Source organism: Lissotriton vulgaris, chromosome 6 (genome assembly GCF_964263255.1).
Source record: "Lissotriton vulgaris chromosome 6, aLisVul1.2, whole genome shotgun sequence".
NCBI lineage: Eukaryota > Metazoa > Chordata > Amphibia > Caudata > Salamandridae > Lissotriton > Lissotriton vulgaris.
Window position 1 is genome coordinate 137,259,989 of NC_141694.1, and position 15,168 is coordinate 137,275,156.

At 48.1% G+C, this 15,168-nt stretch overlaps 2 protein-coding genes across 2 annotated transcripts in view; one reads left to right on the forward strand and one right to left on the reverse strand.

Annotated features, from left to right (window-relative positions):
- LOC147706909 (epoxide hydrolase 1-like) overlaps positions 1–2,087 on the forward strand; it is a 233,461-nt gene extending 231,374 nt beyond the window's left edge. The window contains exon 10 of the mRNA XM_086926169.1: positions 1,412–2,087. Within this exon, the coding sequence (XP_086782295.1) occupies positions 1,412–1,613 (202 nt within the window). The 3' untranslated portion in view covers positions 1,614–2,087. The remainder of the gene's footprint in view (positions 1–1,411) is intronic.
- Positions 1–15,168, reverse strand: part of LOC147706908 (mechanosensitive cation channel TMEM63A-like) — a 926,114-nt gene that overhangs the window by 479,115 nt on the left and 431,831 nt on the right. The gene's annotated exons all lie outside the window — the stretch shown is intronic.

Sequence of the window (15,168 nt, forward strand, 5' to 3'; positions counted from 1 at the left end):
AAAACAAAATCTATTAAGAAGCTATATTATCTTTAATTAGACATACATATAATAAAAAACATGACATAGTTCATATAAAACAAAATTTCAATTATAAACAATTAATTACAATCCATCATATATAACTTATCAGAATAATCAGTTAAAATCCAAAAAGTGGCAATCATTAGTATCGACGTGCGTTTCGGCGTTGGAGGAACGCCTTCTTCAGGAGCCGCAGATATTTTTAAAAAGAGTTGGTATCAGTTATCAGTATTCGCTACTTTAATCACGATGGCCTTATTTTATTTTTGATTCGGAATCAGCCGTGTAGAGGATATCAGTCTGTACCTATTACGGTTCAGTGAAAACCTTTTATAATCTCTTAAAAATTGGTCCCTTCACTTGTACGTAGCGGTAATAAATTGTTGTTATTTTCTTTAAAGCTAAGGCTTTCTGAGTGTTAGAGCTGTCGTATCTTATCAATCAATATGTCTGTCGTAAAGTCAATATCTTTCTTTTCTCATATATTATTTTCTTTGGATTAAAACCGTGTGCAGTCGAAAGGTAGTCAGTGGCACAAATTATAGACGAGTTGATTGAGACTCAACCCGAAATATCAAGTAGGATTTCAATATAATCTACTAGATAATAATAAGAAGTCCGGACACTTTCTACGAAGCAGATAAAGGTGTCTGTTCGGATGTATACTCTGATGTAACTCCGCACTAAACGATTGAATCCCGTGATACAGACTCGACCTGTGCGGGTCCGGGTACGGTCGATTTTCTGATTAACGTCTTCTGAAGGTTAGATTCAACAACCAAGATTCGCTGTTGATTCTAACCGCCAGAAGACGTCGACAGCCATCCTCTGTCCCAGCTTTCAAATGTAGCTAAACAGGCAAAACTCTGCGCAACCATACTCAACCACTATCTTCCATCTGAAGGACTAGGATCCCACATCTGCTTCTGCTAATTCTTTACATATCAAATACATGTGACATGGAGCATAGACATTACCAAGGAGCCAGACTTTAGGGCGCACTTCAACTAGGTATTTTGTGTATTCCCAAATGTCTGCAATTAAAAAGAACCTGCAGTGGAATAAAAAAAAAAACTTTCACTTTTCAGGTGAAAGTTTGCACATGTAGGCATAAATAACATTGCGTGCCCCTTAGATTGGTGGGCATGACCACTACCGAAGTAGTGATGATTTCCATTTCTATAATAAAATAAACAAATATATCATTAATGCTGAGAGATCAATGTACTGTTGGCCAGCGTCTTACTCCTATCTCAACTGTCGTTTCTCCAGAGAGCCTAGAAGCTATTCAATTAGGCAATGTGCACTGCATTAACAACGTAGGTACAAAATGTATTGCTTGGTCAGTGGTGTTATTACTTACAGTTCCAATTATATTTGTTTGCAGAGTTAAAGTAAAAGTACCAACTGGAGTTGCATCGTTCCCCAAGGAACTGGTACACGCACCTCCCGCGTGGGCGGAGAAGAAATTCACGAATATCGTCTCATTCACCGACATGCCCCGTGGTGGCCACTTCGCAGCTTTTGAGCAACCAGAAATTCTGGCCGCAGACATCCGGCAGTTTGTGGGGAAAGTGGAAAGAAAGTAACTTCTAAGATGAGAAGGGTGTTTCTGGTACACAGCCCAGCTTCCGTGCATCTAGCCAAGCGTGCCCAACCTCTCTACCGGGCCAGTCATTTAATCAACCAGCGCTGTAAGACAGGAAGTTTAAGAAGTTAGCAACTTTCAAACAGGAAATGTTTGTGGAACATTGAGGAGACTGTTTTGGAATATACTGTAATCATGTAGTCTTACACATACAATGTAAGGTAAAGAATGCATATTCTAGTGTAGACCAAATCCCCATAGCAGACATTGATTCTAGTGTTGTAAATGTAGTTTCCGAACTTGGCAATATCCATTATAAGACTTTCTGCTTCTCAAAAAACGACATCTATAGGCCTTCTATGTAATTATTTTCTGTTCATTTACATTAATTTCCTCAGGAGAGATGTGCTTAGTTTAAAGTTTGCTTCAACAAGTTCATTTTCTCTATGCAAAAATAAAGATTTGTCCTTTTCCAGCCTTTGTGTTTTATTGATTCTACTAATAGAGTTACAAAGATTACAAAATATTTATTTTTTAAATACCTTTGATGTGAATTTAGTAATGTTCCACAAAGATTGCGACGCTTAGCAGAAGTTGCTTTCAGTACCATTGAAGATGGCTTCATCGTTCCAAGTAACCAGTGAGCTGTTCCGCAGTGCATTCTTTAAACCATGTTTGATCAGTGTTGTATGGCCTGTTCTGAAATTAACTATATAATTCAGCATACAGCAAGTATTAAACTACTAATGGAGAAGAACATTAAGCATGTGTAGTTTTAGGTCCAGGCAATGTAATTGCTTATTAAAAACCATAACCATTAAAAAAGCTTAACGGCTGGCTTCCTAATTAAGGAAATAAAAGAAATCCTCTGAAGATTAGTGTGATCAGGTGTGGTAAATGTCTGGACGCATGTGCTATGAAAGAACCGCCATTCCAAAAAGAGGCACACAATGGAAAAAACTGTATTTAGAGTGGTAAAACATCTGGAGCTTATCACACAATTTTTTTGTGTTACTAATATTGGACATTTTGAGCAGGGTTCATTTCATTACATAAACTGTTTAGTGTTGGCAGTACTTGGATGGGATGGTAGTAAGAGTAGTTATAAATTATGCAAAATGTTATTTATTGGAATGCCACTGGCAGCAACAAACAAATTATAAATGAAATTTTGCTAACATTTAGCGTTGCTCACCTTACTGCCAATAAATTAGATTCCCTGCACCAGCGTAATTTAAATGTGGCCGACCTCAATCTGTCTATAATGTATGGCCAGTAATGTAGACACAAAGTTATTTTTGTAATCTAACCATGTCTCTTTTCACCATTCCCAGCCCAATTTGTTCAGTGGCTTTGGACTTTTTCGTCTGGGTGCCATCCAGAGCACTGGCAGATGGCCTGCTCCAAAGCAGAGCGTATTCCAAACTTTGAAGGCGTGGTGCTATTACATGCCTCAGGAGCAGTTCTGTTCAGTCAGCTTATGTCTACTGTTTGCCCACGTGCCTAAGCCAACACCTCTTGCAAGCTGATTTCTAAAGGACATTGTCAAGTCCTAGTTCTCTCCACTGTTGACACATCCCAGTTCAATACAAAAAGGGACAGTGACTCTTCCATTACAGCCATTGTCAATGTGGTTTAGTCGTAGCCTTTTGATGAACATGTAGTAAGCCGAGTCAAATACATATTTATTCAGCCGTCAACAGCACATGGTTTAAAGTGACACATTTCGTTGGATATTTAACTGTTAAACTGTGGAAGAAAAAGAGCCTATATGTCACATCGTTGAAAGCCTTTTTAGCCCATTGTTAATGGATCAATAAACTTTTGAGACTTTGATTTTTACTTTATAAAAAAATCTCTAATTTTATTCTTATAGCCTGCTGCAGAGGGATATACAATGCTAAAAGCTGTGAATTTTTACTTAGAAAAAAATGCTAGAATATTCATCCTTATAACCCGCTGCCGAAGGCTATACCAGTTGTTAAAGGCCTTGAACCCGAGCTATAGGCCTGAGCCACAGGCGATGTCCTATAATGAGGATGACAGCCCTTAACCGGTATAGCCTGAGACAGAAGGGCTATAAAGGCTATTAGAACATTCCATCCACTAAGGGTGGAATGCTCTAAATTAAAAAGGGAAACACGGAAAGACAGACATTGAAATGTTAGAGCAGAAGGCGTATACCAGCCATTATAAGCCTGCAGGCACTCCTTTATCTTCATTGAAGCTCTAAACATTCCAGTCTTCGAGGGCGTGGCTTAGCGAGCCATCATGGCGGACGCAGCCTAAAGAAGCTCCGTCCGGCCATCCACTAATCCGCCGAAATATCCTGCTTCCCCTCGCTCCTGAGTGCCGCAGCGGGGAGAATTTGGCATCGGACACTGGCACGGGGACCCAAGCGCAATTTCGGCCGCATAAGTGCACCGTGGTGGCAGTTTGAGACCCCGCGCTGTGAGGCCTCCACTGAACGGTGAAGCCGGGACCTCGAGTTTCGTGGATCCCGGCGGTGAAGGAGGGGGTCGGGTGGGCAGTGCGAGTGCTGGTCCGCAGGCTGGTGGGACAGGCGAGGACACCCGGCGGCACTGCTCAGTCCCCTGCGATCTCCAGCGACGGCGGGGGAAACCCCCTGGGACCACAGCAGACACGGCTACCAGGCACGAAGGAGGTGCGGTGAGGCCTGGTGTGGCCGGTGACGCCGGAGCCTAAATTTTGGAGTACCCCCAGAGACGGATCTAGAAGTCGGCCTGAGGTGTGCCCCCCGCGCTGCAACAGACATCGGCAACATCTACAGAAAGGAGGCCGAGGACGTGCTGAATGAGAGGCGTGCTGGGGGGCCTGATTTTGTCGTGCACCTGAGGGGGCCGGCAGCAGCTTCCGCGGCGATCGGACAGGGCCGCACCAGTAGTGGGGGGTCGCACCTGGGCCTCATCGGGGGATGCATTGTACTTGGCAGCCCACGGCCAGGGTGGGGCTGGCAGACAAACGACGCTAGTAGACTCTAGACCTCCTCAACTGGTGAATGCTGGCCGTGAAGGTGCAAGTCTTGTTCACGTGGCCCCAGGCAGTGCAACGCGCAGGAAGCAGCATTGAGAGCCCTACCACAGTCCCAGTGGGCAGTGAATTGGGCCACATTCGGCGAGCTGCGGGACACAGAGACAATCATATCCCCTTCTGCGCTCAGATCGGGCCGCGGCGAGGAGACTAGTAGAGCGGGACACTTGCCCTAGGGTCGTTATTGCAGCCCTCGGGCGGAGGTTCGAACAGAGGTGATCGGGAGCGTCACAACGCGGTGCAGGTGCTGCTCAGACGGTAGCTGGTTGCACGTGCGGGATGTTTGCGAGAGCAGCGCTAAATAGGCGGAGGTAACAACGGCCGCCCCCCGGGGAGACTATCACTAGTAGCCGGTAGCTATGACGCGAGGAGGCGGCGGTGGAGGGCCCCCCAAACAAGGCCCCATAAATAAATTCACAGGCCCCAGTGGCAGTGCGGGGCGACTGGCGGTCGTCAAGATGCTGGGCCTGACAACGCCACACTTATGGCAGCCATAATGCAATCCCGAGATATGCTGGATGCAAAGATAGGGGCCGTGGGGTCTGATGTGACATTATTGCGCCAAGATTTGAGGAACGCAGTGTCCCGTATCACCGAGGCTGAAACACGCCTCTCCAGAGTGGAGGATGACGTTGAGGCCCTAAAGTGTAAGGTGGCAACTATGGAATCAATCCAAAAGGGCTTAGCTCTCCGCGTGGAAGATGCAGAGGGACACGCCAGGCGGAATAACCTACGCTTTGTGGGACTGCCCGAAGGATGTGAGAAGGGCAACATGGAGGGCTTCTTGACAGAGTGGCTGGAGAGCTGGCTCCCCCGGGCTCGCTTTCCCGCTGTTTTGTGATTGAGCAGGCGCATCGGGCCCTCATACAGAAACCGCCAGAGGGAGAACGGCCACGACCACTGATAGCTAAACTCCTAAATTATCATGACCGGGACACTATCCTGAAAATCGCCAGAGAGATGGATTGCTTTATGAGAACCATCGAATCATGATATTCCCAGACTACACCTGCATGGTACAGCAGCAGCGGCAATCGTTCACAGCGGCCAAGGCCCGCCTGCACGAATTGAAACTTCCATATGCCTAGCTGTATCTGGCTCGCTTGCGGGTGGTGTTCCAGTCCCGGACTCACTTCTTCAATACCCCGGAGGAGGTGTTTCAGTGGACGGACGAGACCATGCCTGTCAGAGTGCATACACCCCCCGGGTTAGAGACGGAGTCACAGGCCTCTCAAGGGACTCGGCGAAAGAATAATTGGAGGTCCAGGTCCCGGCAGCGATCAACATCCGAGAGTGCGGCGGAGGGGAGAGAAGGGGCCCCTGTCAGCCTAGTCGATGGAACCATTCGGCTGCAATTTGCTAAACTTTGGGAATGTACTTTACTGCAACTCTGCACATTCTGCTGTGTCTTAGTGGACATATATCTCCTACTATTTTCACGTATTGGTTCAGGTGTGTGGGTAGGTGGCTCCATTTGAGTTGATTCTCATATCATATAAGCAACTAGAGGGCACGAGGGAGCGGGGTGGGGGGGGGGGGGAGTACTGGGCGGGCATCACCCCGAGGAGCGAGAAGGTAGTGGGTGACTCTGGGGTGGGGGACAGTTGATGGGGATCAATTGGGGTAGAAGGCCTCCGGCCTCCCGTTGGGGGTCGGATACATACTACGCTGCGACAGGTACTTAAATGTTTCTGAGGTGTGGGGGGGTGGGGGGGTAGAGGGAGGAAGGGGCAGTTAGAGTTTGGGGTTGGGGACTGTTTCGGGGGGGAAGGGGTTGCATGGTCTCATGGGAGTCTGGATTGTTGATTTGTATGCACCGGTTGGGCCCAATGGCTGGGCGTTCACTTTTGATGTCCCTTAATGGTAGGTTCAGCGTATAGAACAGGTGGGTCCGGGGGCTCCCTTAGAGTCCTCAGTTGGAACGTACGCGGAATTCTGGATAAGATCAACAGGGGGCTGTACTACGGCAGGCGAAAAGGGCGGGTGCAGATGTGCTTCTACTCCAAGAAACCCACCTTCTGGGCACAAACACACCTTGCTTACATCGATATGGCTATTACCATGTGTTTCATGCTGGCTTTACGAGAGGCTCTAGGGGGGTGGCTATCCTCATACATCGCAGGATCCCCTATCTCCACTCAACTCAGTGGGTCGATGTACAGGGTCGTTATATTATCATCAAGGGTACCATAGGTGAGGAACCGCTGGTGCTAGGGAGTATGTATGCCCCGCCCCCCTTGCAGTGGTCCCTGGTCGAAAAGCTGTTTGGTGTGTGGGCTGACATACCAGATGCCCTACAAGTTGTAGGAGGGGATTAGAATGATGTCCTGGATAGTCACAGGGATAGGTACCGCCCCGAGAGCGGTGGGGTGGTAGGTCCCTCCACTAAACTTCATGACATGGTGCGAGGTCTTAATTGGGTAGACACCTGGCGGCACCTACATGGAAATATGAGGGGCTACACCTACATATCCGCAGTTCATAAATCCTTCTCCAGACTGGATTACCTCTTTGTCCCAGGTGCAGTGCAACATAGAGTAGAGGCAGCGGATATCCTGCCACGCGGACTCTCGGACCACTCTCCCACCACCGTCGACATTGGTTTAGATAGGGAACGGCGGCCATTCCGGTGGCGCCTCTCCAAGTGGCATCTGTAGTAACCAGATTATCGAGGAATATGGGCGAGGCCATCGCCAACTTTCTAATAGAAAATGTAGGGTCGGTAGCAGAGGTGAGCACGGTGTGGGAGTCAATGAAGCCAACGCTGGGGGGTGGGCATAGCATGGTGCGCGGCAGCGCGAAGGAAGCGTAGGGAGAATCTGTTTCGGGCAGAGGCCGATATTGCGGTGTTTGAGCTCTGAGGGAGTACAGAAGAGGGGGCACACGCGGCAGGGCAGCTTCTTCTGGTGCAGCAGTCCTATGCGTCCATGCTGATGGACGAAGCTAAACAGATATGGCTTGCTACACGCAGCCGGATCTACCAATGGGGGGACAAATCCGGGATGATGCCTCTGTCAAGGTACATTCCAGGCCCAGGTCCTGCCCGGGATATTAGATGCTGCGGGGTCCCCGGTCACATATCCAACGGCATTGGCAGAGGGGTTCGCCTCTTACTACGCCGATCTCTAAGCCCCACATGAATGTCTCACAGCCGATGTGGTAGACAAATTCCTAGCAGATATGCCGCCGCAGTCAGTCCCGGACGAGGTGAGGGACCGCCTGGAGCTCCCCTTAACAGAGGAGGAGCTGGGCACAGCGCTGGGTGAACTTAATACAGGCAAGGCGCCCGGGCCTAACGGGTTCCCCAGCAAATTCTACAAGAAATATCACCTACAGTTGGGGGCACATTATTGAGTGGCTGTTGAGGAGGCCAGGGAGCGGGGCAGCCTTCCACCCGACTGGAGACACGCAGAAGTGGTTGTCTTCCACAAACCTGGCCGCCCCCCGAGCAGCATGCATCGTACCGCCCGATCTCCTTATTAAACGTTGAAGCAAAAATTCTAGCTAAAGCGTTGGCCAATCGGCTTCTGCCCTACGTGACCGATCTTGTCCATCTGGATCAGGCCGGCTTTATGCCCCAGAGGGCGACCAGACATAACATTCGAAGAGCGCATGTGGCAGTGGCAGCAGTCCGGAACACCGGGTGTCTGCGGCGCTCCTCCTGGCCGATATGGAAACCTATCTGGCTAAGGTAGCTGAGTCCCATGCCACCCAGGTACTCAGCGCCTTCATTGAGGACAGCAACTACCTTGCACCCTGCCAGGCGGGCTTTCGAACCTCGCCACTCCACTGAGAAGGTGGTCATTTCGGTCATGGACCAACTCAGGGAGGAGCTTGATACTAATACCCCTCAGGCCCTTGTCCTCCTCGATTTGTCCGCCGCTTTTGACACGGTGGACCATTCCACTCTCTTGTCTCTTGTCTCATGTCGAGGCGGCGGGCATAGGAGGACAAGCATTGGCCTGGATAGGCTCCTTCCTAGCAGACCGCACCCAGGCACCATTTGGCCGAATTCTCTGCCCCGCCGCGCAGGGTGCAAAGCGGTGTCCCCCAAGGCTCCTCTCTCTCTCCCCTTTTATTCAACCTTTAAATTTTCCCTCTTATTTTTGGACTACAGCAAATGGAGGTCACAGTCTACAACTACGCTGATGACCTCAAACTTATTTTCAATTTCTCCTCTCCCTCATCAGGTGTCACTGCCTTCCAGTCGGTCATGCTTTTAATCCGGGATTGGATGAAAGCTAACCATCTGAACTCAACCCGGATAAAACTGAGCTGATTTTGACCGGTGGCAGTGGCAACCCTTGGTCTTCTTCATTCTGGCCCCCCTCCCTTGGCCCACCCCCCACCCCCTCTCATTCCGTTAAGACCCTTGGCATCACTCTTAATCATCACTTGACTCTGCACTCCCACATTAGTTCTGTAGTATCTTCCTGTTTCTTTACCCTTCGCATCATTAGGAAAGTATCTCGGCTTTCTCTCCCTCTGCACTTAAACTAATCGTAATGGCCATGGTCTTATCCAAAATCGACTATGGGAACATTATTTATAATGGTGCTCCCGCCTATGCACTCCAACGCCTCCAGCTGGTTCAGAACCAGGCAGCCCGCCTGGTACACGGCCTTTCTAAATTTCATCACTCCTCACCCCTCCTCATTGCTCTCCATTGGCTTCCTATCAAACAACGGGCTATTTTCAAGCTTGGTTGCCTTACTTTTCAAGCCCGGACGGGCACGGCTCCTGCGTTTATTAATTCTGCCATCACCAACTACTGCCCTTCTAGAGATCTTCGCTCATCTCCCAAATCCTTACTAGTCATCCCCCGTTCCAAGAAATCAAGATCGGGAGGCCAGAAATTCGCGTTTCTTGCGCCCACCTTCTGGAACACCCTTCCGCCCCACATCAGACTCTCTCCCTCCTACATGGAGTTCCACAGGGCCCTCAAGACTTTCCTCTTCCAGCAGGCGTTTAGCCTATAACCCTCCCTTTTCTTCTTGCCCAGGAACCCCTCTAGCGCCATGAAACTGCATTGTGAACGTGCGCTTTACAAATTTCTAAAAATTCAAATTCAAATATGGACAGGGCGGTCGATTCCCTGAGCTGGGTCTATTTATTCGCCCTCCTATCGAGGCTGAATCTGGGTCCTCGCTTCCTGTCTTATATCCAGCTGCTGTACACTGACCTGACGGCCTCGGTCAGGGTGGCAAGCGCTACCTCCTCTAGCTTTAGCATTCGAAGAGGCACCCGACAGGGTTGCCCTCTCTTGCCCTATTTATTTGCTCTGGCTATGGAGCCGCTGGCCATGTGGGTGCGTATGGATGCGCAACTACACAGCTTCGAGTGGGAGCGAGGCCTGTCCGATAGAATCGCGCTATATGCGGACGATGTCTTATTTTTTCTAACAGACATTGACAGGTCAGGGCCACGCATCATGGAAATCATGCAGATTTTTGGCGAGACGTTGGGACTGTGCATGAACCATCGCAAATCCAAATTATGGATGCTGGGGGGGGGCATACCCGGGCAGGAGCGTGGGCATCGGCGCTACAGGTGGCGACGGGAGGCATAAAATACCTGGGTGTCTTCATATCTGAGATCCCAGCGATATCCTGGGAGGGGAATGTAGTGCCGGTGTGGGAGCGGGCCAAAGCAGACATCAAAATCTGGTCCCGCATGCCGTTGACCATTTACGGCAGGTCAGCGATCTTCAAAATGGTGGCCCTCCCCAGGTTGTTGTACCAACTGCAAAACCATCCCTACCCGATTCCCTCCCCATGGTTCAGGCAGGTCAACGCCGTGCTGGGACAGTTCCTCTGGACTGGGGGTGCAGTACGGGTCGCAGTGCACACGTGCTTCCTCTCCTCCTACTGCGGCGGCTTGGCGACGTCCGATATCCTGTCCTATTATTAAGCATCCCATTTACTCGTTCTAAATGATTGGAGGTATGGAGATAGGAGAGACCCAGCATACGCTTTGGAGCGCCATCTAATGGGGGTCCACTCGCTTCACACCTTACTCTATGCGGCGCAGCTACGGAAGACGCTGTCGCCCGGCACGCAGTTAGTTTTTCAGATTTGGAGGCAAGCTGTGCGGTGTATGGGTTGGTGGAACACATTGACGGGCGAAACCCCCCTCTGGCGCAATGGTAGATTCCCTGGTCTGGTCACGTTACAAGGTTTTGGAGGTGGGACATCATTGGAATCTCCACATTGGGGGATGTCTTTCAGGGGTGACCCTTAAGTCCTTTCAAGAACTAAGCCAGGAGTTTGATATGCCCTGCACTCAGTTCTTTAAATACCTTCAATTTCGCCACGCCCTCTCCCCATGCTTGGAAGGATTAGAATCACTCCCTGAGTTTAGCCCCCTAGAGGCCAAGGTGTTTATGGGAGACCTGGGTCCCAAAAAGATATCCCTTATATATCAACCTTAGGGGGCCCTAGATGAGGAGGATTGGAGGGAGGCACTAGCCGGGCCTCGGGTGCCGCCATCTCGATAAGCCTTCGGCTTATACAATTAAAGTACCTCCATAGGGTGTATTTTACCAGGCATCATTTATGGAGGGCGGGCCTAATAGCGTCCCCGGACTGTTTACGATGTGGGCAGGAAGTGGGGACGTTCCTGCATACAGTTTGGAGCTGTCCTGCACTGGCTAGATTTTGGAAAGGGGTGTGGGACTGTTTGTCTGAAGTACTGGGGTGGGAACTCCCCCGAACACCACTGTTAGGGCTCCTGCATGTATTAGAAGGGGTGGGAGGGAACGTATATAAGAGGCATTTGCTTATGTTGGGCTTTACTCTGGCCAAGAGGGATGTGGCTAGAGCTTGGAAAGACACGCAAGCTCCTACGATTGTAGCATGGAAAAGGGGGCTTGATTTCTGCATGGGGCTAGAGAAGCCAATTTTTGTTGCCAGAGGCTGCCCACGAAAACACTACAAAATTTGGAAAAGGTGTGCCGATTTTAGGGGCCTTTGGCTTGAGACTCCGGTGGACCAAGACCCTCTGGTAGATGTGAGATGAGATGTTAAAGTGGGGTGCATGCATTGGGTTCAGAGATTTTGTATAGAACCGGAGACTAGAATGATGACCGTGCTACTTGGGGGAGGGGCTGGGGGAGGGTGGAGTTTGGGTAGTGGGGGGGGGGCTGGGGGAGGGGGGAGTTTAGGTAGTGGGAGGGTTGGGGGAGGCAATGTTTATCCTTGTATTTTGTAATTGTTGAATGATTCTCTCAGCAGAAAACTGGATTGTGCTCTATTTTATGCAGCTCTAATGTCCTGCAGCTACCTCTGGGGTACAGAGGCCAGCATGTTGTGTACAATCTTCAATAAAAAATGTTTTTTAAAAAAAACATTCCAGTCTTCTAATGGACCTCATGTAATGCTGTGGGGACAACATTCCACATTTATTTGCGGGTTTGTAGAGCGCTTGAATCGACTCCCAGTGGAGTATCTCTGCGCTTAGGAGCCAAGGACAAAAAGAACAGAATATCAACGGTGGAACCTAGATCTGATTACTGAACAGCAGGGTTTTGAGTTGCTTTCTGAATTTTAAATGCTCTGAGCACTGTCTGAGGGACAAAGGGAGTTTGTTCCATAGTGAGGGTACCGCTATAGATAAAGCTTTACAGCCATGCCTGGCTTTTCTTGCACGGGGTACATCCAAAAGAAATTGGTCCCTAGATCTGATAGAGCGGGTCTGAATGTATGGGGTAAATTTCTTTTCCAGGTATGCGGGCCCTTGTCCGTTAAGACTTTTGTGTATTAGACAGCATACTTTGAACTTCGTTCTGTGCCGGATTGAAAGCCAATGCAGTTGGTCCAGAAGAGGTTGAGATGCTGTTCTTGGGGGGACATTCAGGACTAAGCGGGTATTCTGGATAACTTGTAGTTTAGCCAACACACCCTTGTTTGCAGAAAGTAGTAGGCCATTGCAATAGTCGATGCGACTTAACACAAGTGCCTGTACCAGAGTTTTCCTAAAAGAATCTGGGAGCAGGGGAAAAACTTTGCGCAACAGGCTAATAGTTTGGAAGCAGGAGCCTATGACAAAGTTGCTGTGTTGTTTCATAAATAATTCTTGGTCTAGCTTTATCCCTAGATTTTTAACGACCTGTTTGGGTTCTGGAGCCGATCCCAGGTTTTGTGGCCACCAGTCCGGAGTCCACATCATTTTGGCCTCCCCGAATAACATGACTTCTGTTTTATTAACATTGCACTGGAGACAGTTGAAGGCCATCCATTGTGCTACAGCAGTCATGCCTGATGAAAAGGAGCTGATTACTTCAGTGGAGAGAGTTTTGAAAGGGAAGAGGAGCTGTGTGTCATCCGCGTATGACACTGGAATGAAACCATACGTGCGCATCACTCTTGCCAGGGTTGGGCTCAAACAAAAGCCCTGTGGCACCCCTTTCGAAATCTCCACCTCCTCTGAACGGTAAGCACCCGTGGTGACACTCTGGGTGCGATTAGTTAGGAAGCTCCTTAGCCAGGCGAGGGCTTTGTTCTTTATTCAATGAAGAGAGACTCAAACATTAGCTGCTGACTCCAGACCGGTGTTGATGTCCCTCTACAACAAGGTGAATGGATAGTAAGAATGATGAACATAATATTTACAAGTGGTGCATCCTCAAATGTTTTTAGTATAATTATAATGGAATGCTTGGAATTTTGCAGTGAATTAAATTAATGAGTTTGAGCATTCTGGTTGTAGGCTGAATCTCTTGGTGTGTTACGTATCATAAAGAAAGGATAAGCATTGATTGTGAATTTGTAGGTGACTGAAAAGCGATGATGACATCTACTTTAAGGAATTGTTTGGTAATCTTAATTTTTTCATTAACTACATTGTACAGTTGCTCGTCTGCTGCAAGTCTGTTACAACTGACTACTCCAATCAGATCGGTTATAATTTTGAGATCAAAACATTGAGTAACAATTACATCGAGTTGATCACATATAAAATGCTATTTAACTTCGGGGACTCATAATAGGTACAAAATCAAGATTTCCAAACATTGTAAAGCAGGATTTTAAGTATCGTACTCATACAAGCAGCTTTTCTCAGACACCTTGCCTATAGAATGGATAAACCCACTTCCAAGCTCCTATTCCCATGCCATTCCATAAACCTCCTACCACTATTTGCACTGAACAGAGTCCCATTACCCTCCCCACTGTAGCTCAAACTGCCAATATTTTCGATAAGGGTGGTCTTCTGAATGGTCGCTGAATTCTACAAATCCCCATACATATACATGCTTCATGTTTTGATTCAGAAGCTCCCATCCAATATATCTCCCTGTTATATCATCCAGGCTTGTGTGACTGGAATTGTGGGTGGTTATATTTTGTGTTACTGATACTGGTAGGGCAGGTGCACAGCTAGTTTTAACGGTTTGATAAGTTACTCAAATCTATTGGTGCTCCACAAGTAACGTTGAGTGTCCCACGACGTCAATTACAATGAACTTGAACTGTGAGACCAGTGGGCCACTGGTCCCATCCTTATGTGCACACAATTTATCCTCTCAAGAGACAGAGGATTCACGAAATGCTTTGTATGTTCAAATATTTGTAGTTTTTATTCTGAGAATGATTTGCAAAAATAATCCACATATAACATTTGATAGTCGTTTTTTTTTGTCAACTTCAACATGTAACACAGTCCTTCAAACAGATCCAATGCATTTCGGGCCACTAATTGGGCCCTTCATCAGGGAAAGGATACTATAAAAGTAAAACATAAATAAACAACCTGTCAGTAATTCTTATGTATGGAATGTGAATAATGGGGTGTGTACAGGTTTCATCAAAAAGGGTCGTACTGCTAACGCGTGAAAGGTTAGGTTGTCACCTTAAAAACCTTCGAGCCCGTGTGTAAGCCAAGAATTGAAGGAAATCTCGTACATGTCGCTTTTGTCTTTTGGATTAGCGTGTTCGTCTCTGTGGGTCAAAGAATTGAAAGGAAATCTTGTAATGAAGCATATCTGATACAATTGTAAGCCACATTACTGCCACGTTCGGGCTAATCTTGCCCATTAACTGACCTGAAGGTTCTTCATGATATCATCCCGTTCGTTCTGTTCTCATAGACGCCGGTCTGGACGTGTACGCCATTGACCGCGTTTGATCTATTCACTGTGTTCCGATCCACAGAGACGAACACGCTAATCCAACAGACGAAAGCGACATGTAAGAGATTTCCTTCAATTCTTGGCTTACACAAATTGTATTTTGTGTTACACATGCGAAACAACTTTTAAGGATAATCAGGACCCCTCACACTGATGACAAAAGTGTTGGTTAGTTATGAGTCTTCACCTTTCTGTGGATCCTCATTCTGTAGCGGTGAGACAACACCAGGCCCTTACTATCTTCCAAATGCAGTATTGGCAGAAGGGCTACTCTGCACCCACCTTGGTACTCCCCAGGCTCACAACTCCTATGTCCTCCAGTGCTATTACTCACCCTGTTACAGCAACAATGCTGAACTGCAACTCCTGCTGGTTT